This window comes from Pyrus communis, chromosome 13 (genome assembly GCF_041283825.1).
Source record: "Pyrus communis isolate YQ-2024b chromosome 13, ASM4128382v1, whole genome shotgun sequence".
Classification (NCBI taxonomy): Eukaryota; Viridiplantae; Streptophyta; class Magnoliopsida; order Rosales; family Rosaceae; genus Pyrus; species Pyrus communis.
Genome location: NC_142577.1, coordinates 21729216 through 21744920, shown reverse-complemented (window position 1 = coordinate 21744920; position 15705 = coordinate 21729216). Strand labels below are relative to the sequence as shown.

Below are 15705 nucleotides of genomic sequence, written 5' to 3'. Positions count from 1 at the left end.
TTTAATTTACAAAGAGTGAAATTCAAACTCGGGTACATTACTATCGGATGCAGTTTGATTTTGATCAGATCAAAATCTGGTATTTGCATAAATTTGATGACTCTGCGGCTCTGCCAATTGCCGTTCGATGTACAAATGTCTCTCAAATCTAGTGAATAAAATATGCATGTATAATATCAAAGTATGAATTATTTTATAGCTGGCAGCCCACACTTTCAATTATATTTTGTTCTTTTATAAAAAGGTAATTTTCTTTTGTTAAATTTTATGAAATTACAATCTAATTATTGACTTATTTAATACCTTATCATTTCTCACCCCGAGAGTTAATTATAAGAGCTTCAGCTATACACGTATTTATAATTTTGTTTAGAATACACGTATTTATAATTAAAGAAGTGAAGAGTGTCATAAATTTCTCTCTTATTTGTAACGGGGGATAAATTGTTTGAAAATACAAAATATTTTAAACACTAAAATAAAATCAAGTCAATTAATATTTTGTGCATTTTAGTAACAAAAAAATATTAACAAGTGACATTGACTTTTTAGCTCATTTGAGAATGTTTTTAAAATGATTGAAGTGTTTTTGATGAAATGATTTTAAAACTAATGTTTAGTAAAAATGAAAGTAAATTATTAACAAACACTTAAAATACTTAATGCTTCTGGACCTCAAAAATATAAATTTTTAAAGGCGTTTTTTTATCATTTTAAAAACACTTCCAACGATTTCTTAGTTGGTGAAAAAATTTATTCGTCAGAAAATAGAAGAATGAAATGTGAAATTGTTTACTAGCATAAATTTAACTATTTTGGAGTAATAAAAAATTATTTTACAATTATGAAAAACCATAATTAGTTAAGTAACCGGCGGTTATAAAATCCCGAAAAGAAAAAAATAATATAATTTCAAACACCCGATTGGGGGGGCCTATAGAAACCCTTCTCTTTTCCTCAGTCCCTCTCTCTCTTTCGAATACTCAGAGAAGTCCAATTTCTAGGGTTTTCTGTTGCTCTCCTTCTCCGTCTCCGACCCATTGGGGATCACGATCAATCTCCCTTAGACGTAATCAAATCATACGACATGTCGCTGAGGCCGAGCGCGAGGACCGAGGTCCGCCGGAACCGCTACAAGGTGGCGGTGGACGCCGATGAGGGTCGTCGCAGGAGAGAGGACAACATGGTGGAGATCCGGAAGAGCAAGCGCGAAGAGAGCTTGCTGAAGAAGCGTCGCGAAGGCCTCCAAGCCCAACAATTCGCGCCATCTCTCCAGCCATCAAATCTCGAGAAGAAGGTAACAATTTTGCTAGGGGTTTTTTGTCGCCGATCTCTTCAATTGTGGCTTTGAATGGATCCGATATTGGACATTTAGGGTTTGATTTGATGTTTTGAGCAATAGGTTAGGGTAAAATTCAACTTATCGGTACTTATGTGGGTTTGTATATGATTGCAGTTAGAGAGTCTACCTGCCATGGTTGCTGGGGTTTGGTCTGACGACAACAGTTTGCAGCTGGAGTCCACTACGCAGTTCCGAAAACTGCTTTCGATTGGTAATATACGTGATTAAGATTTTTTTGAGTTTTTTTTCCCTTTGTGTTTGTGTTTAATGTTTTTAGTTTACATGAAAAATTTGTAGTACTGATATAATCTAAATTTTTAACTTGTAGAACGAAGCCCTCCGATTGAGGAAGTTATCCAATCAGGAGTTGTTCCCCGCTTTGTGGCATTCCTCATGAGGGAGGATTTTCCGCAACTTCAGGTCCGAATTCTTTTCTCTGTTGCATTGTTATTTATGATTGTCTGTGTTTTGTTTAGTTGTGTTGCTGATGTATTTGATTTTGTCTAGTTCGAGGCTGCTTGGGCTCTTACCAACATAGCGTCAGGAACCTCAGAGAACACCAAGGTGGTGATTGAGCAGGGGGCAGTCCCAATCTTTGTAAAGCTTCTTGCTTCTCCGAGTGATGATGTTAGGGAGCAGGTATATGTTAATACTTATTGGCGCTGTCTGTTGGTCAATGTATAGATTGTATTTTACCACATAGATTATAGTTATACTAAACTGTTTTTGAAATTCTGTTCCGAAATTGTAGGCTGTGTGGGCATTGGGAAATGTTGCTGGTGATTCCCCTAGATGTCGTGATCTTGTCCTCAGCAGTGGAGCCTTGATGCCGTTGCTAGCTCAGTTGAATGAGCATGCAAAGCTTTCAATGCTGAGAAATGCAACATGGACACTGTCTAACTTTTGCAGGGGCAAGCCACAGCCTCCATTTGACCAGGTTTGTGCCTTGTACTGCCCACTGTTTGGAATTCAACAATTCTTTGTTTTATCTTTCTGGCGTTTTATAAACTTTAGGGTCTCGTTATCAGGTGAAGCCAGCACTTCCAGCCCTTGAACGTTTAGTTCATTCCAATGATGAAGAAGTCTTGACAGATGCCTGCTGGGCACTCTCGTATCTCTCGGATGGCACGAATGACAAAATCCAAGCTGTGATTGAGGCAGGTGTCTGTGTCCGACTTGTGCAGCTCCTCTTGTGAGTGTTACACTCTTCATCTTTGTGCTTTTACTTATCTTTTATTCGCCCATGATACTGATGGTTTGTTCTGTTGTTCCAGACACCCATCTCCTTCTGTTCTCATTCCTGCACTTCGCACTGTTGGTAATATTGTGACTGGAGATGATCTTCAGACTCAGGTATCCGGACCTTGAATTTCTTTTTCACTTACATTTTCATTACTTGTGTTATTTAAACTTTGTTTTAGAATCATACAGCAATGATTGTTTGGTCAAGGCTATTACCTGACAGCGTTAAACTATGAATTTTTCTTTTATGTCAGGAAAATGTTAAGCATTTTTCGGTAATTCGAAATTATGGTAAAGAGAGAACCTAATTGGAAAACTCTGTTGGTCATGTCATACAAAATTGGGTGCTAGTTGATCATGTCTAGAATCTGAAATTCTGAATAACTTATTTACATCTTATGTGTGTTCAACATGTGAATCTGAAGGATTTTTCGTTTTAAGTTTAAACCTTTATAATGAAAAAGAAATCCCTTTGTGGTTGAATCATGGTGATTGTAAGGTTATTAATTTTGTACTAATTACTAAATCTGATTTTACCATTATGTAATGTCATCTTGTTCTCATTATGTGACCCATTTTTATTTTTATTTTTTATGACCATGACAAGTAACTCTTTTCTTCAGTGTATCATCAACAATGGTTCGCTCCCATGCCTTCTGAGCCTGCTGACTCATAATCATAAAAAGAGCATCAAGAAAGAAGCTTGCTGGACAATCTCAAACATTACAGCTGGAAACAGGGATCAAATACAGGTAATCATTGTAAAATAAGTTATTGTATTGATTATCCTCATTGCTAATATTGGCTACTGATGTCTTTACACTCTATTATTGTATGTTTTGAGAATATTCTTGTGTATTATTGCTTTATGCATGTTAGTTGTTACAATAGATCTCTTGTTAAAATATTGGGGTTTTCTGTGTGGACATTCTAGCATTTTGTCAGTATCTGCTGTCCTGAGTGCTGAACATGACATGTCCCTCTAACATTGAAACTGATGGTTTTGTTTTACTAGTATCAACTTTTCCGTTCAAGTTTGGAGGAAAAGTTCATCATACTATTATTTAACTAAATATGAGATTCTCAGTTTATGTGGGAACTTTAATTATATAACTTGCTGCAAATATGCAAAGGTCATCTCTTATAGAAGTGAATCCTTTGAAAAGCTATCATTTAAATTTGTGTTCATGAAAATTAGTTACCCATGTTTACTAATACATTTTAAAATGACGCAGTCTGTAATTGAAGCTGGTTTGATTGGTCCTCTGGTCAACTTACTCCAACATGCGGAGTTTGACATAAAGAAAGAAGCTGCATGGGCAATCTCAAATGCTACGTCTGGTGGCACTCCTGATCAAATCAAGTGAGTGATCTCGTAATTGCCTTCTTTTGGTCCTCTGGTTCCCTAGCTGTATGGGTTCTTATTATGTTTGATTTTTCTTAATGGGTCTCAGGTACCTGGTTGGCGAAGGCTGTATAAAACCATTGTGTGATCTTCTTGTATGCCCTGATCCAAGGATCGTCACTGTTTGTTTAGAGGGGTTGGAGAACATTCTGAAGGTTGGGGAAGCTGAAAAAGCTGTGGGTAACAGTGAAGTTAATTTGTATGCCCAGCTGGTTGATGATGCTGAGGGTCTAGAAAAGATTGAAAATCTACAGAGTCACGACAACACTGAGATCTATGAGAAGTCTGTAAAAATTCTGGAGACATATTGGTTGGAGGAAGACGAAGAGACATTACCAGCAGGAGACGGAACCCAGCCAGGCTTCCGCTTTGGAGGGAGTGAGGTTCAGGTTCCATCTGGTGGATTCAACTTTAGCTGAAGGTATGCAAAACCAGTCTGAGATAGATGGTTATCCTAAATACCGCGACAGGTTCAGACGTAATTGTGTCCCTGTTATTTACCGTTTTGGTTTCCAAAAATTGCAGGAGCTTTTGATTGAATGGAGCAGAAGTTTCTGATGAGGGTCAAGTTTGGGGTCAAGTTGAGGTCAAGTTGGAGTGGGTCGGGGGCATCTCGTGTGTCTGGTTTCAGTCTGGTCCGGTGTCCATTGTCGTCAGAGATGACAAGGTGGGTCAGTTTATTCTACTATGACCGAATAAGAAGACATGGGTGGGTTCAGTTGTGGCACATGAAGTTTGGTCGGCAGGGGTCATCATCACTGCCTCTTACCGTGAAATACTATGGGAGTGGTGAAATACTATGGAAGTGTCGTAGAGGCTCGTTGCTGCATGAACAGGGCCCTTGAACGAATGTGCTGGTGAGGGTTTGCTCGAATGCAGCATCGAGTTTTATAATTTGGAGTCAATGGTTTGTACGAGTAATTTAATTTTTCTGAAGAGTCGGGGATTTGTTTTGCCTTGTCAAGTGAATATAGAGGTGAAGTCATTTTCTGGTGTATTGCAAGGAAAATGATTAGTGGTGTTTTAGTAATATGACCTTGTGATTGTTGTATTCTATTTTTCCCCATATTTCCAATTTTTACACCTGGAGTGTAGTTTAAAGTTTCACCTCTGGTTTTTTACTCCGTATTTGTCTCACTTGGGTTTGTTTAACCGTGTCTGTTGATCTCGTCTGATTTATTCAATCACCAACTGTTTTTTTAGGAAGAAAGCCATTTGTACGGCCCGTCGGGGCTGGGCTATTTTTGTTTAGGTTGGGCCTACCCACCCTATTTGTTCCATAAATCTACTGGGGCATTTAGTCAATGGACTGGGCCTTGTAAGTGATTCGACATACGAAGACAGTAAAAAGAGGAGGTAATTAGATGATGAGGTAAAAGTAAAACATGAAACAATACCATGTGTATGTTTTATAATACACAAGTGGTTACACTGTAGATATCAAGATAAAACTGAAGGAAGGGCATCGATTTACACAAAAACCAACCAAAAGGATTTTTAGGGTTTTGGGAGTAACGGAACAAATCCACACTTGGGAAAACGATGTTTCACATTTTTTGACCAGCAAATCGATATATTGCCGCAATTTTCATGCTTTTTCGCTTTTTATCTTTTTGCGCGCATGTGAATTGTTTTCATGTTCTTTCCCTTCCTCTTTTAGAAGCCCAACTTTTCCGGTTTTTATTTTTATTTTTGCAATTTGCGGGAAAGAAGATCAGTAATAAAAACCTCTGATTTTCTCAGACTGGTAAAATAAATAAATTTTGTATGATATGAACATCATTGAAATTTGAGGATTTAACATATAGCAGCGCAGCGCAGCGCGGCGCAGCAGGCGTGTTAATTCTGTGATATATTAATTGGGAAAATTACATTTTAACCTTTGTATTTTGGGATATGTGACAAATTTGGGCCATGTCTTGTGGGAGATGACACTTTGTAATATCACAATGTGGTCCAGGGTTATTATTGGGATTGTGGTGGGGACAGAAGCAAAAGGTGGGCCATCACCATGAGCTCTCATTTTCCTTTGCAATATCATATCACTGTCTCTCTGGCAAATTTTTGTCTCTTGTTTCCTTCCTATCTATCTATACAATTAAAATTTTACAAATGCAAACCTCACGAATAGCGGCTACGGATCAAGAGGCAAAGAGTTTGAGAGGCCCTCTTTGGTCTTTTCAGTCCAATCCTTTTATATTGGCTTGTGTGTTAGGGTGAGTTTTGGTTTGTGATTAGGGTGGTAATGGGATGAGATTTAGAGGATAATAAAGCTCATCTTTCATGTGTGGCTTTCACTTTGAGGGAGCTACTTCTACATGTACTCCTATTAGGGGTGGGCACGGTGCGGTTCGGTGCGGTTCCACCCCTAAATTGGAACCGGAACCGAAATATATTAACGGTTCGATTCGGTGCGGTTCCACTTAAATTTATGACTAGAACATTACGGTTCGGTCTACACCGGTTCCGATTCGGTTCTTGCCGGTTTACGGTTCCTAATAATAAATTATTTGAACACCAAATCATTATGCATTCAAATACATCTTCTAAAACTGATTACATAAAGTTGCATACAACACATCTTTTTTAATGCAAATGTCTTTGGTAGTGGCACCAAGTCAACAAAAAGAGACAACTAAAATACATATGCACTGGTCAATCAGTCAACAAACAAAAAAATGATGAAACAAATTGCAAGTTTTCAGACTTCAGAGAGCAAGCAAGAAGCAGCAGCTCTTGTACACAATTTTTCAACCTATTATACCATGACATGTGTGTGTATATATAATTTATTTATTTATTATTAATAAAACGGTTCGGTTCAGTTCGGCCGGTTCTTGGTCATTCGAAACCGGAACAGGAACCGGTTTGAACGGTTCGGTTCGGTTTTTCACTCAAAGTTGACTTTTCCGGTCAACACGGTTTTTTTCGGTTTTTTTTCTTACGATTCGATGCGGTTTTGCGGTTTTTATGCCCACCCCTAACTCCTATGGCTCTTCAAACTCCTCAACCCTTTTCCAAAAAGGAAAAAAAAAAATGTATTAGGTTTGATAGTACTATTACGGATATCATGTTTTTAGATCGCATTTATATGTAATAGTACGCGATATCTAATGCATATAATTTATATATAATATTTTAGAAAATTAATCGACATGCACATATTGACACACCCCGTCCCGAAGGAGGGCATGCTGGCCGTCACGTGAGAGTGACGTAACCATTTGCACAGTTCGGAAGCTTTAAAATATACAACTTCTAAGATGAAACACCCGAAGGTGAGTCCTCATTTGGTCCATTCTGTCAGAACACCGTTGAACTTCCTCGTAGTCACCACACATTTGCAATTCTTGAACCTGGAGGGGCGCAAAACAAAGTTGAGTGGGTCAGCAAAACGTACGTATTCAAAACCTTCTTTTCTCTTTGAATATACTAACCCCTCGCCGTAAAACAAATATAGTTTCCCAGAAAATAAACATATATACGTATGTATAGATATGTCAATCATGCTCCATGATATGCCATTCATGCTCACGATATGCCATTCATGCTCACAATATGCCATTCATGCTTGAGAATATGCCACAACAGAATCTCATAATCAAATATAAATGCTCAAGCGTAATTCACATCAATAACATATAATCTAGTAGCCGGGAGTCACCTAACGTGACCTGTACGGCTGCATCTAGAGCTCCAATCTCAACTCAATATCTGAATCTGCACACGAGTCGGAACCACCTAATGTGGTCTGTACGACAGGACTGGGTGTAATATATACGCTCTAGTGCTACGATCACGTGAAGACTGTGCGAATAATCGCGGGTCACCTACGAGTCGGAACCACCTAATGTGGTCTGTACGACAAGGCTTGCACCTACTTGGATCCAAGGCGAGCGTGTGGTGCTGGTGAACATCACGTGAAGGACTGTGCCCTGGCCCTGGGCGGGAGCACTAACACCGGGGGTGCAGATTATGAGCTCTCTAAACATCTCAAACTACTACTGCATAACAACATGAATACCACTTACCTGGCACTTACCTGTGCGTCCACAACACCAAATACACATATATAAATGTATGCCACTACTAATGCATGTGATGATAGTATTTCAATCGTAGCTTACCTGGGCCTCCTCAGCACCATGCAACAGTATGCATAATTATGGTAATGCACATATTAAAATATGATGCATATATGACAAGATATTTAATTCGTATTTCTTTTAAAATACGTTTTCTGGGAAATACGTCAAGCATACGTATATATATATATACTGAAAAATAACTGCCCACTCACTGATCACATCGACGTCTCATAGGTCCCTGAACCTCCCCTAGCTTGGTTACATTCTTCCTCTGTACAATTTTCACCTATACAAAAAGTAACCAAATTGACGTTATTTAACGCACATACACCAAACATTCGTCCATAACTTTCTCATACGTTGCTCAATTTGGGTGTATGAATATACCACGGTGATCTACACGACATCACGAACGCGTGACAATTTTCAGAACTCAATTTGGAGCTCTCACGCGCCCCCACGCGCACTGTTCACGCGCTGCCCACGCGCGCGTCTTCTTCCTCGCGTCGCCGGACTGGTTTCGCCGGAGATGGTGTTTTGCCGGAATTTCTGGGTAAATTTCAAAGTGTCATAACTTCTTCATTTCTTAACCATTTTCAACGTACTATATATCAAAATGAAGGTATTGACGAGACGAACACATCCATACCTGTCTCGACCCCTAACTCGCCGTGGTTTCGCCGGAAAAAGCCCCGACAGCTCCGGCCAAACTTTGAACTTATCGTTCTCCGTGTTCCTACGTCCATTTTTCACGTAATTTATACCAAAATGAAGCCCTAATCATAATCTACCACGTTGGACTAGTTTTATGGCCTAAAAACAACGGAATCAAACTTTTCCAAAAATACGAAAATTCGGCCAAACTTACAGTTCGTGATCCCGATGTCCAAATCCTTCAAACGAAGCACTCCGAGCTTCCTTAGGACCTCACCAAGCTTCCTACAAGCTTCAAAATCCCAGAAAACATCAAGTTTTACGTGTGCATGAACAGTGCACACGCACAGTGAAATTGAAATCCAGGTTTTCCGAAGTGAAACTCACCTGAAATTGGTACCATCGTGTTCGTGTGGTCTTCAGGAGTACGATGGTGGTCTTAGATCCTTCGTTGGTATAATTTTGGGGTGGTTTGTGGGTGGTCTGTGTGAGTTCGAAGGAGAGAGAGAGAACTCTCAGAGAATGAGAGATTTGTGAGGGAGGAGAGAGAGAGAGACAAGGCACGGGAATGAGGGAGGGATTTGAGGGAGGTGGGATCCTACCCAATCCCCAAATCATCAAGTTACAACACATTTTACGCCCCTTAGTCCCGTTTAAGGGCATTTTCATAACTTCACGTCCTCGGAATTAAAATTCCGGGACGGGTTGTGACAACCTTCCCTCCTTATAGAATTTCGTCCTCGAAATTCCAAAACATCCAATCAACAACCCCTAGTGGTCAAAGAACAATCTAGGATACAAATCCCTTATCCAATCTTCTGTCTCCCATGTAACTTCCTCGACTGAATGATTCCTCCACAAAACTTTCACCAATTACACTGTCTTAATTCTCAATACATTCTTTTTCCAATCCAAAGTCGTCCTTGGTTCCTCAACCAGTTTAATCCGGATTAATTCTCAACAGTTGCACCGGAACTCCATGTGACGAATCTGCCACCTAGTGACAACGCATCGAAATATAATACATTATGCACCTTAGCCAATTCTGAAGACATCACCACTTGTATGCAACTTCATCGATTCCTTTAGTGGTCAAAAACGGTCTGATGTGTTTAAGACTTATTTTGTCTCCTTTCCAAATCTCACTATTTCTTTTCGTGATGAAATTTCTAAAAAATGTTGAATCATGAAACACATCATGCTCTTACAATAACTCTGGAAGTAATTCAAGCAACTTCGCTTACTCTTCGATGATCACATAAAGTCCGATGTACTTAGGACTTAATTTGCTTTCCTTTCCAAGCCGTATCATACTTTTCTAAAGTGAAAACTTCAAAATTATAAGATCATCTACGTTAAACACTCGATTAGTGACATGTTCAACTATTAATCTCTTTTGCCATTCCTGGCTATTTTCAGGTTAAACTTAATCACCTGAATACTTTGAGAAGACTCATCCATAGTTTCAGGGCCTACCAAAACTCTTTCGTGATCGAATCTTCTCTATCCAGAAGTATTTCTTCCACAAATCAACAAAAATCGACACATTTCATGGTCCTTATGGCGTTACTTTGGAAACTGTGCAACCAACATACTTAAGAAACTCAGCAGTTCCGTAACCCAAATCTCTTCTCCATAAAACATATAAGTATTGTTGCACTGTGGTTGTTACTCAACACTGGAGTAAATGTACTAACTTGGTACATTGATCAACTATCACTTCAAGTTCAATCATAACCATCCTATTCTCGAACTCAGCAATCTTTCTTTTTCCCTTCTTTCTTTGCCTTGGTTAATTCTTAATTTTCTTCGTTAACCATTTGAGTCTTGAGTACGACCTTACTAAAAAGACTTAACTTGAAAATTAGCAATTACAACTTCTTCTCAATCTTCCATTCTCAACTTTACTTCAGTTGATTTCCAATCCACAAGAAGACAATCTTGGCAAGCGTGCCAGACATCAACTCTTACCACCGTCTTTTCACCAAGTGCATCAGCTAGAACAATTTTACGATCACCCTGGTCGTACAATCATGTTCATTAAACAATTCAATCCACCTTCGCTGCCTTATATCAAAATCCTTCCAAGTAATGGATATTGGAGACTTTTTGGATTCGTAAAAATCTTGCATTCTTACCAAATATAATGTCTTCATAACTTCACAGCAAGAATGGTAATCATGACTTCCAAAGCACCAGTAGGGTAATTCATTTCATGAGGTTCCTTTTGTCGTGAAACGTATGTAATCACCCTAACATTTGCATCAACATGCATCCAATACCATTCAAGAAACATCACTAAAAATTTATGATTACCACTATTCTCTGGGAATACTAAAATACGTGCATGAGTGAGGAAATACTTCAGTTGTTGAATCCTTTGCTCACAATTTCCTTCCCACTCATACATAACCTCTTTTCTCAACAATCTCGTCAATGACAAAGCAATGACTGAAAAATCTTTCACGAACCGTCCATGATAGCTTGTTAAGCTAGGATAACTCCAAATCCCAATCACGATTCGTGGTTGTTCTAAATTCTCAATTTCTGCTACCTTTTATGAATTCACTTGAATACCTGAAGCAGATATAATATATCTCAAAAATGCTACTTGATTCATCCAACATTGGCATTTGCTAAACTTAGCATACAATCGACATTCCCTCGATCTTTGCAATATCGATTTAAGATGTTTAGCATACTTTGCTCTAGTCTTATCAATCTTTTCAATAGCAACAACAACAAATCGGTCTAGATATCATTGGAATACTTCATTCATCAAATTCATAAAGTAGTAGATGCATTCGTCACTCCGAATGGCATCACCAAAACTTGAAATGACCTTAACGAGTCCTGAAAGTTATCATAAGGGCATCCTCACCGATAATCTTCAGCTAATAATATCCAGACCTCAAGTCCATCTTAGAAAATATACAACCACCTAGAAGCTGATCAAACAACCATCAATGTGAGGTTACGAATAACGGTTTTCAATTGTTACTCGATTCAACTGCTTATAATCAAAGCACAGTCTTAACGTCCATTTTCTTTCTCACCAATAAACTGAGGTTCCCCCAACGTAATGTACTAGGTTGAATAAAAACCTTTATCAACCAATTTCCAATTCTCTTAGTTCAAAAGGTAACATTCTATAATATATGGTTTGTACCTGGAGACAAATCCATAGTGAACTCTACATCTTTAACTGGCGGCCATCCAGGTAAATTCTCAGGGAAAACGTCCGGTAAATGTTTGACTACTCCCACTTCTTCCACACTACTAAAAGTGACATCTCTTAGCACCACATGAGATAAGTATCCTTGGCAGCCTTTTGATAATAATCTCTTTGCTCTCACAGCATAATTAACGGTCTGCCTCACTTCACTTTGCATACTAACAAAAGTAATCTCTAGTCATCCAGACCGATGGAAAATAACATATAATCAATTCAACATTCGGCTATAAACATAGCTCATACTCTTTCATTCTAATCAACTCAGCCCTCGGCTGCATATATAACTCATCATATCATGTATATAACATAATATGCTCTAGAATAACATCGAAATCTACAATCTAATGAAACAAAAATAGCTGGCAACAATACATACTCTACTAATACTGAGCACTCTAAATAAGTACGATACTAACATAGGATAACCTATCGGTTTACTTGCTTAACGAATCCACGAATAAGTTATTAATATTACGGTCTGCAGCCCGCAATACTGATAAATCATCGTTGTCTCGATAAGTAAGCAACAACTCTCGAGGGTGTAGTATTACTATTTTGCCACTCATTGGGAAATACATACACACGTCTCAACCGCGTTTAATTAATACTTTCTAGGCAATAACATTAATAACGTAAAATTTCTACATTATTACCAAATAGACTCTAGCTAAGTCATTAAGAATAATTATCGTACTCCTAATCAAATCCAAATAATTCTGAGTATCTTGCAGTGATGTGTGGTTAACACATCCCTGGGCTTATTGTCGTCTCCCACAACCTTTATTAGTGTAAATACTTCGCTCGTGTACACCACGGCCTAACTGACCATAATTAATAGATCCAGGAACTTGCTGGATCGGCGCCAGTTATGGCAAAGAAAACTGCTAGGGCTTCTGTTGGTTTTGGACATAATTTGCAGTTCTATGTCCCATCTATCCACTTGTAAAGTGTCCACTGCTTTCTTGCCTACATTCTCAAAGGTGTCCATTATTGTACCTACAGCCCAAAGGTACATTTCCTTTACCAAAATCACCTTGTCTCTGAGATCTGGGATTACCAATACATCTATCACTTCACCTCTGATCAATGGCATTAAAACCCTTGCCAAAAGAACTAGAATTAGCTTCACTTCTTTTGAAGTTCCGAATCTTTCGAGGTTCTCGAGATGACTGGTCTTTATCCTTGTCATCATTCCTCTGATTCCCATTCCTTTATTCTTCTTCACTCTCGCTGAACATGTTCTCAGAGTCCTCAAGACTCAACAACATCTTGTATACTCCTGGTAAGAATTACAATGGATAGTGGTCACCCAAAATACCACTGCCTTATGCCACCCATCCTAACACAATATAACACTTCAATCAAAATAGCAGCAATATTTGAATGGGACGAGGCAAGTCTGAGAACTTTCTATAATACTCATTGATCATCAGCTTTCCTTGTCTCACATTTGCAAATTCTTGCTTTCTACCATCATAAGATGCCGAAGGAAATAATTCTTTTCTTTAAACAAGTCCTTAAACAATTCTCAACCGGCTGTTTCCTCCGGTGACAACAAATTATACTCCTGTTTCCACCAGGATACAAGTTCATAACTCAAACCAGGTAGTCGTCTCAACCCTTCTGTCAAAAGGAAGATTCCTTTGACTTGCATAATCTAAAACATCTTTTCCAATTGGTTAATCCATCACTTTGCTCCCTCAGGTTCATCATTTCATAAGGTGATTCAAATTCAACTCATAACCCATCTTAAAATGTCCCTTTTTGATAATATACTGAATCACCAAAATAATAGTTTCCCCTAATAGCTAAATCAGGGAGACTAAGTTCCTCTAACTACGTGGTTTGCTACGAGGCGGTGTAGTTCTGACAGAATTCACTAGAACTTCTCAAGATGTCCAAGATTGAAACTAGGCTCTGATACCAACTTGACACACCCCGTCCCGAAGGAGGGCATGCTGGCCGTCACGTGAGAGTGACGTAACCATTTGCACAGTTCGGAAGCTTTAAAATATACAACTTCTAAGATGAAACACCCGAAGGTGAGTCCTCATTTGGTCCATTCTGTCAGAACACCGTTGAACTTCCTCGTAGTCACCACACATTTGCAATTCTTGAACCTGGAGGGGCGCAAAACAAAGTTGAGTGGGTCAGCAAAACGTACGTATTCAAAACCTTCTTTTCTCTTTGAATATACTAACCCCTCGCCGTAAAACAAATATAGTTTCCCAGAAAATAAACATATATACGTATGTATAGATATGTCAATCATGCTCCATGATATGCCATTCATGCTCACGATATGCCATTCATGCTCACAATATGCCATTCATGCTTGAGAATATGCCACAACAGAATCTCATAATCAAATATAAATGCTCAAGCGTAATTCACATCAATAACATATAATCTAGTAGCCGGGAGTCACCTAACGTGACCTGTACGGCTGCATCTAGAGCTCCAATCTCAACTCAATATCTGAATCTGCACACGAGTCGGAACCACCTAATGTGGTCTGTACGACAGGACTGGGTGTAATATATACGCTCTAGTGCTACGATCACGTGAAGACTGTGCGAATAATCGCGGGTCACCTACGAGTCGGAACCACCTAATGTGGTCTGTACGACAAGGCTTGCACCTACTTGGATCCAAGGCGAGCGTGTGGTGCTGGTGAACATCACGTGAAGGACTGTGCCCTGGCCCTGGGCGGGAGCACTAACACCGGGGGTGCAGATTATGAGCTCTCTAAACATCTCAAACTACTACTGCATAACAACATGAATACCACTTACCTGGCACTTACCTGTGCGTCCACAACACCAAATACACATATATAAATGTATGCCACTACTAATGCATGTGATGATAGTATTTCAATCGTAGCTTACCTGGGCCTCCTCAGCACCATGCAACAGTATGCATAATTATGGTAATGCACATATTAAAATATGATGCATATATGACAAGATATTTAATTCGTATTTCTTTTAAAATACGTTTTCTGGGAAATACGTCAAGCATACGTATATATATATATACTGAAAAATAACTGCCCACTCACTGATCACATCGACGTCTCATAGGTCCCTGAACCTCCCCTAGCTTGGTTACATTCTTCCTCTGTACAATTTTCACCTATACAAAAAGTAACCAAATTGACGTTATTTAACGCACATACACCAAACATTCGTCCATAACTTTCTCATACGTTGCTCAATTTGGGTGTATGAATATACCACGGTGATCTACACGACATCACGAACGCGTGACAATTTTCAGAACTCAATTTGGAGCTCTCACGCGCCCCCACGCGCACTGTTCACGCGCTGCCCACGCGCGCGTCTTCTTCCTCGCGTCGTCGGACTGGTTTCGCCGGAGATGGTGTTTTGCCGGAATTTCTGGGTAAATTTCAAAGTGTCATAACTTCTTCATTTCTTAACCATTTTCAACGTACTATATATCAAAATGAAGGTATTGACGAGACGAACACATCCATACCTGTCTCGACCCCTAACTCGCCGTGGTTTCGCCGGAAAAAGCCCCGACAGCTCCGGCCAAACTTTGAACTTATCGTTCTCCGTGTTCCTACGTCCATTTTTCACGTAATTTATACCAAAATGAAGCCCTAATCATAATCTACCACGTTGGACTAGTTTTATGGCCTAAAAACAACGGAATCAAACTTTTCCAAAAATACGAAAATTCGGCCAAACTTACAGTTCGTGATCCCGATGTC

The 15705-nt window shown here is 39.1% G+C and overlaps 1 protein-coding gene across 1 annotated transcript; it reads left to right on the top strand.

Moving 5' to 3' along the window:
- The first annotated feature begins 887 nt into the window (after positions 1 to 887).
- Positions 888 to 5096, top strand: LOC137737219 (importin subunit alpha-2). Its single transcript, XM_068476642.2, has 11 exons — positions 888 to 1297; positions 1457 to 1553; positions 1671 to 1762; positions 1850 to 1981; positions 2094 to 2279; positions 2371 to 2534; positions 2617 to 2695; positions 3208 to 3336; positions 3820 to 3947; positions 4039 to 4410; positions 4515 to 5096. Exons 1-10 carry the CDS (start codon positions 1088 to 1090, stop codon positions 4406 to 4408), a joined length of 1587 nt encoding a protein of 528 aa, XP_068332743.2. The 5' UTR covers positions 888 to 1087; the 3' UTR covers positions 4409 to 4410; positions 4515 to 5096.
- The last annotated feature ends 10609 nt before the right edge of the window (positions 5097 to 15705 follow it).

Excerpts from the sequence above, each read along its gene's own strand:
- LOC137737219 (XM_068476642.2), top strand. The coding sequence starts at position 1,088 with ATGTCGCTGAGGCCGAGCGCGAGGACCGAGGTCCGCCGGAACCGCTAC. Across the intron at positions 1,763-1,849 it reads AGGATTTTCCGCAACTTCAG|TTCGAGGCTGCTTGGGCTCT; the intron begins GTCCGAATTCTT and ends GATTTTGTCTAG. Across the intron at positions 3,948-4,038 it reads GGCACTCCTGATCAAATCAA|GTACCTGGTTGGCGAAGGCT; the intron begins GTGAGTGATCTC and ends AATGGGTCTCAG.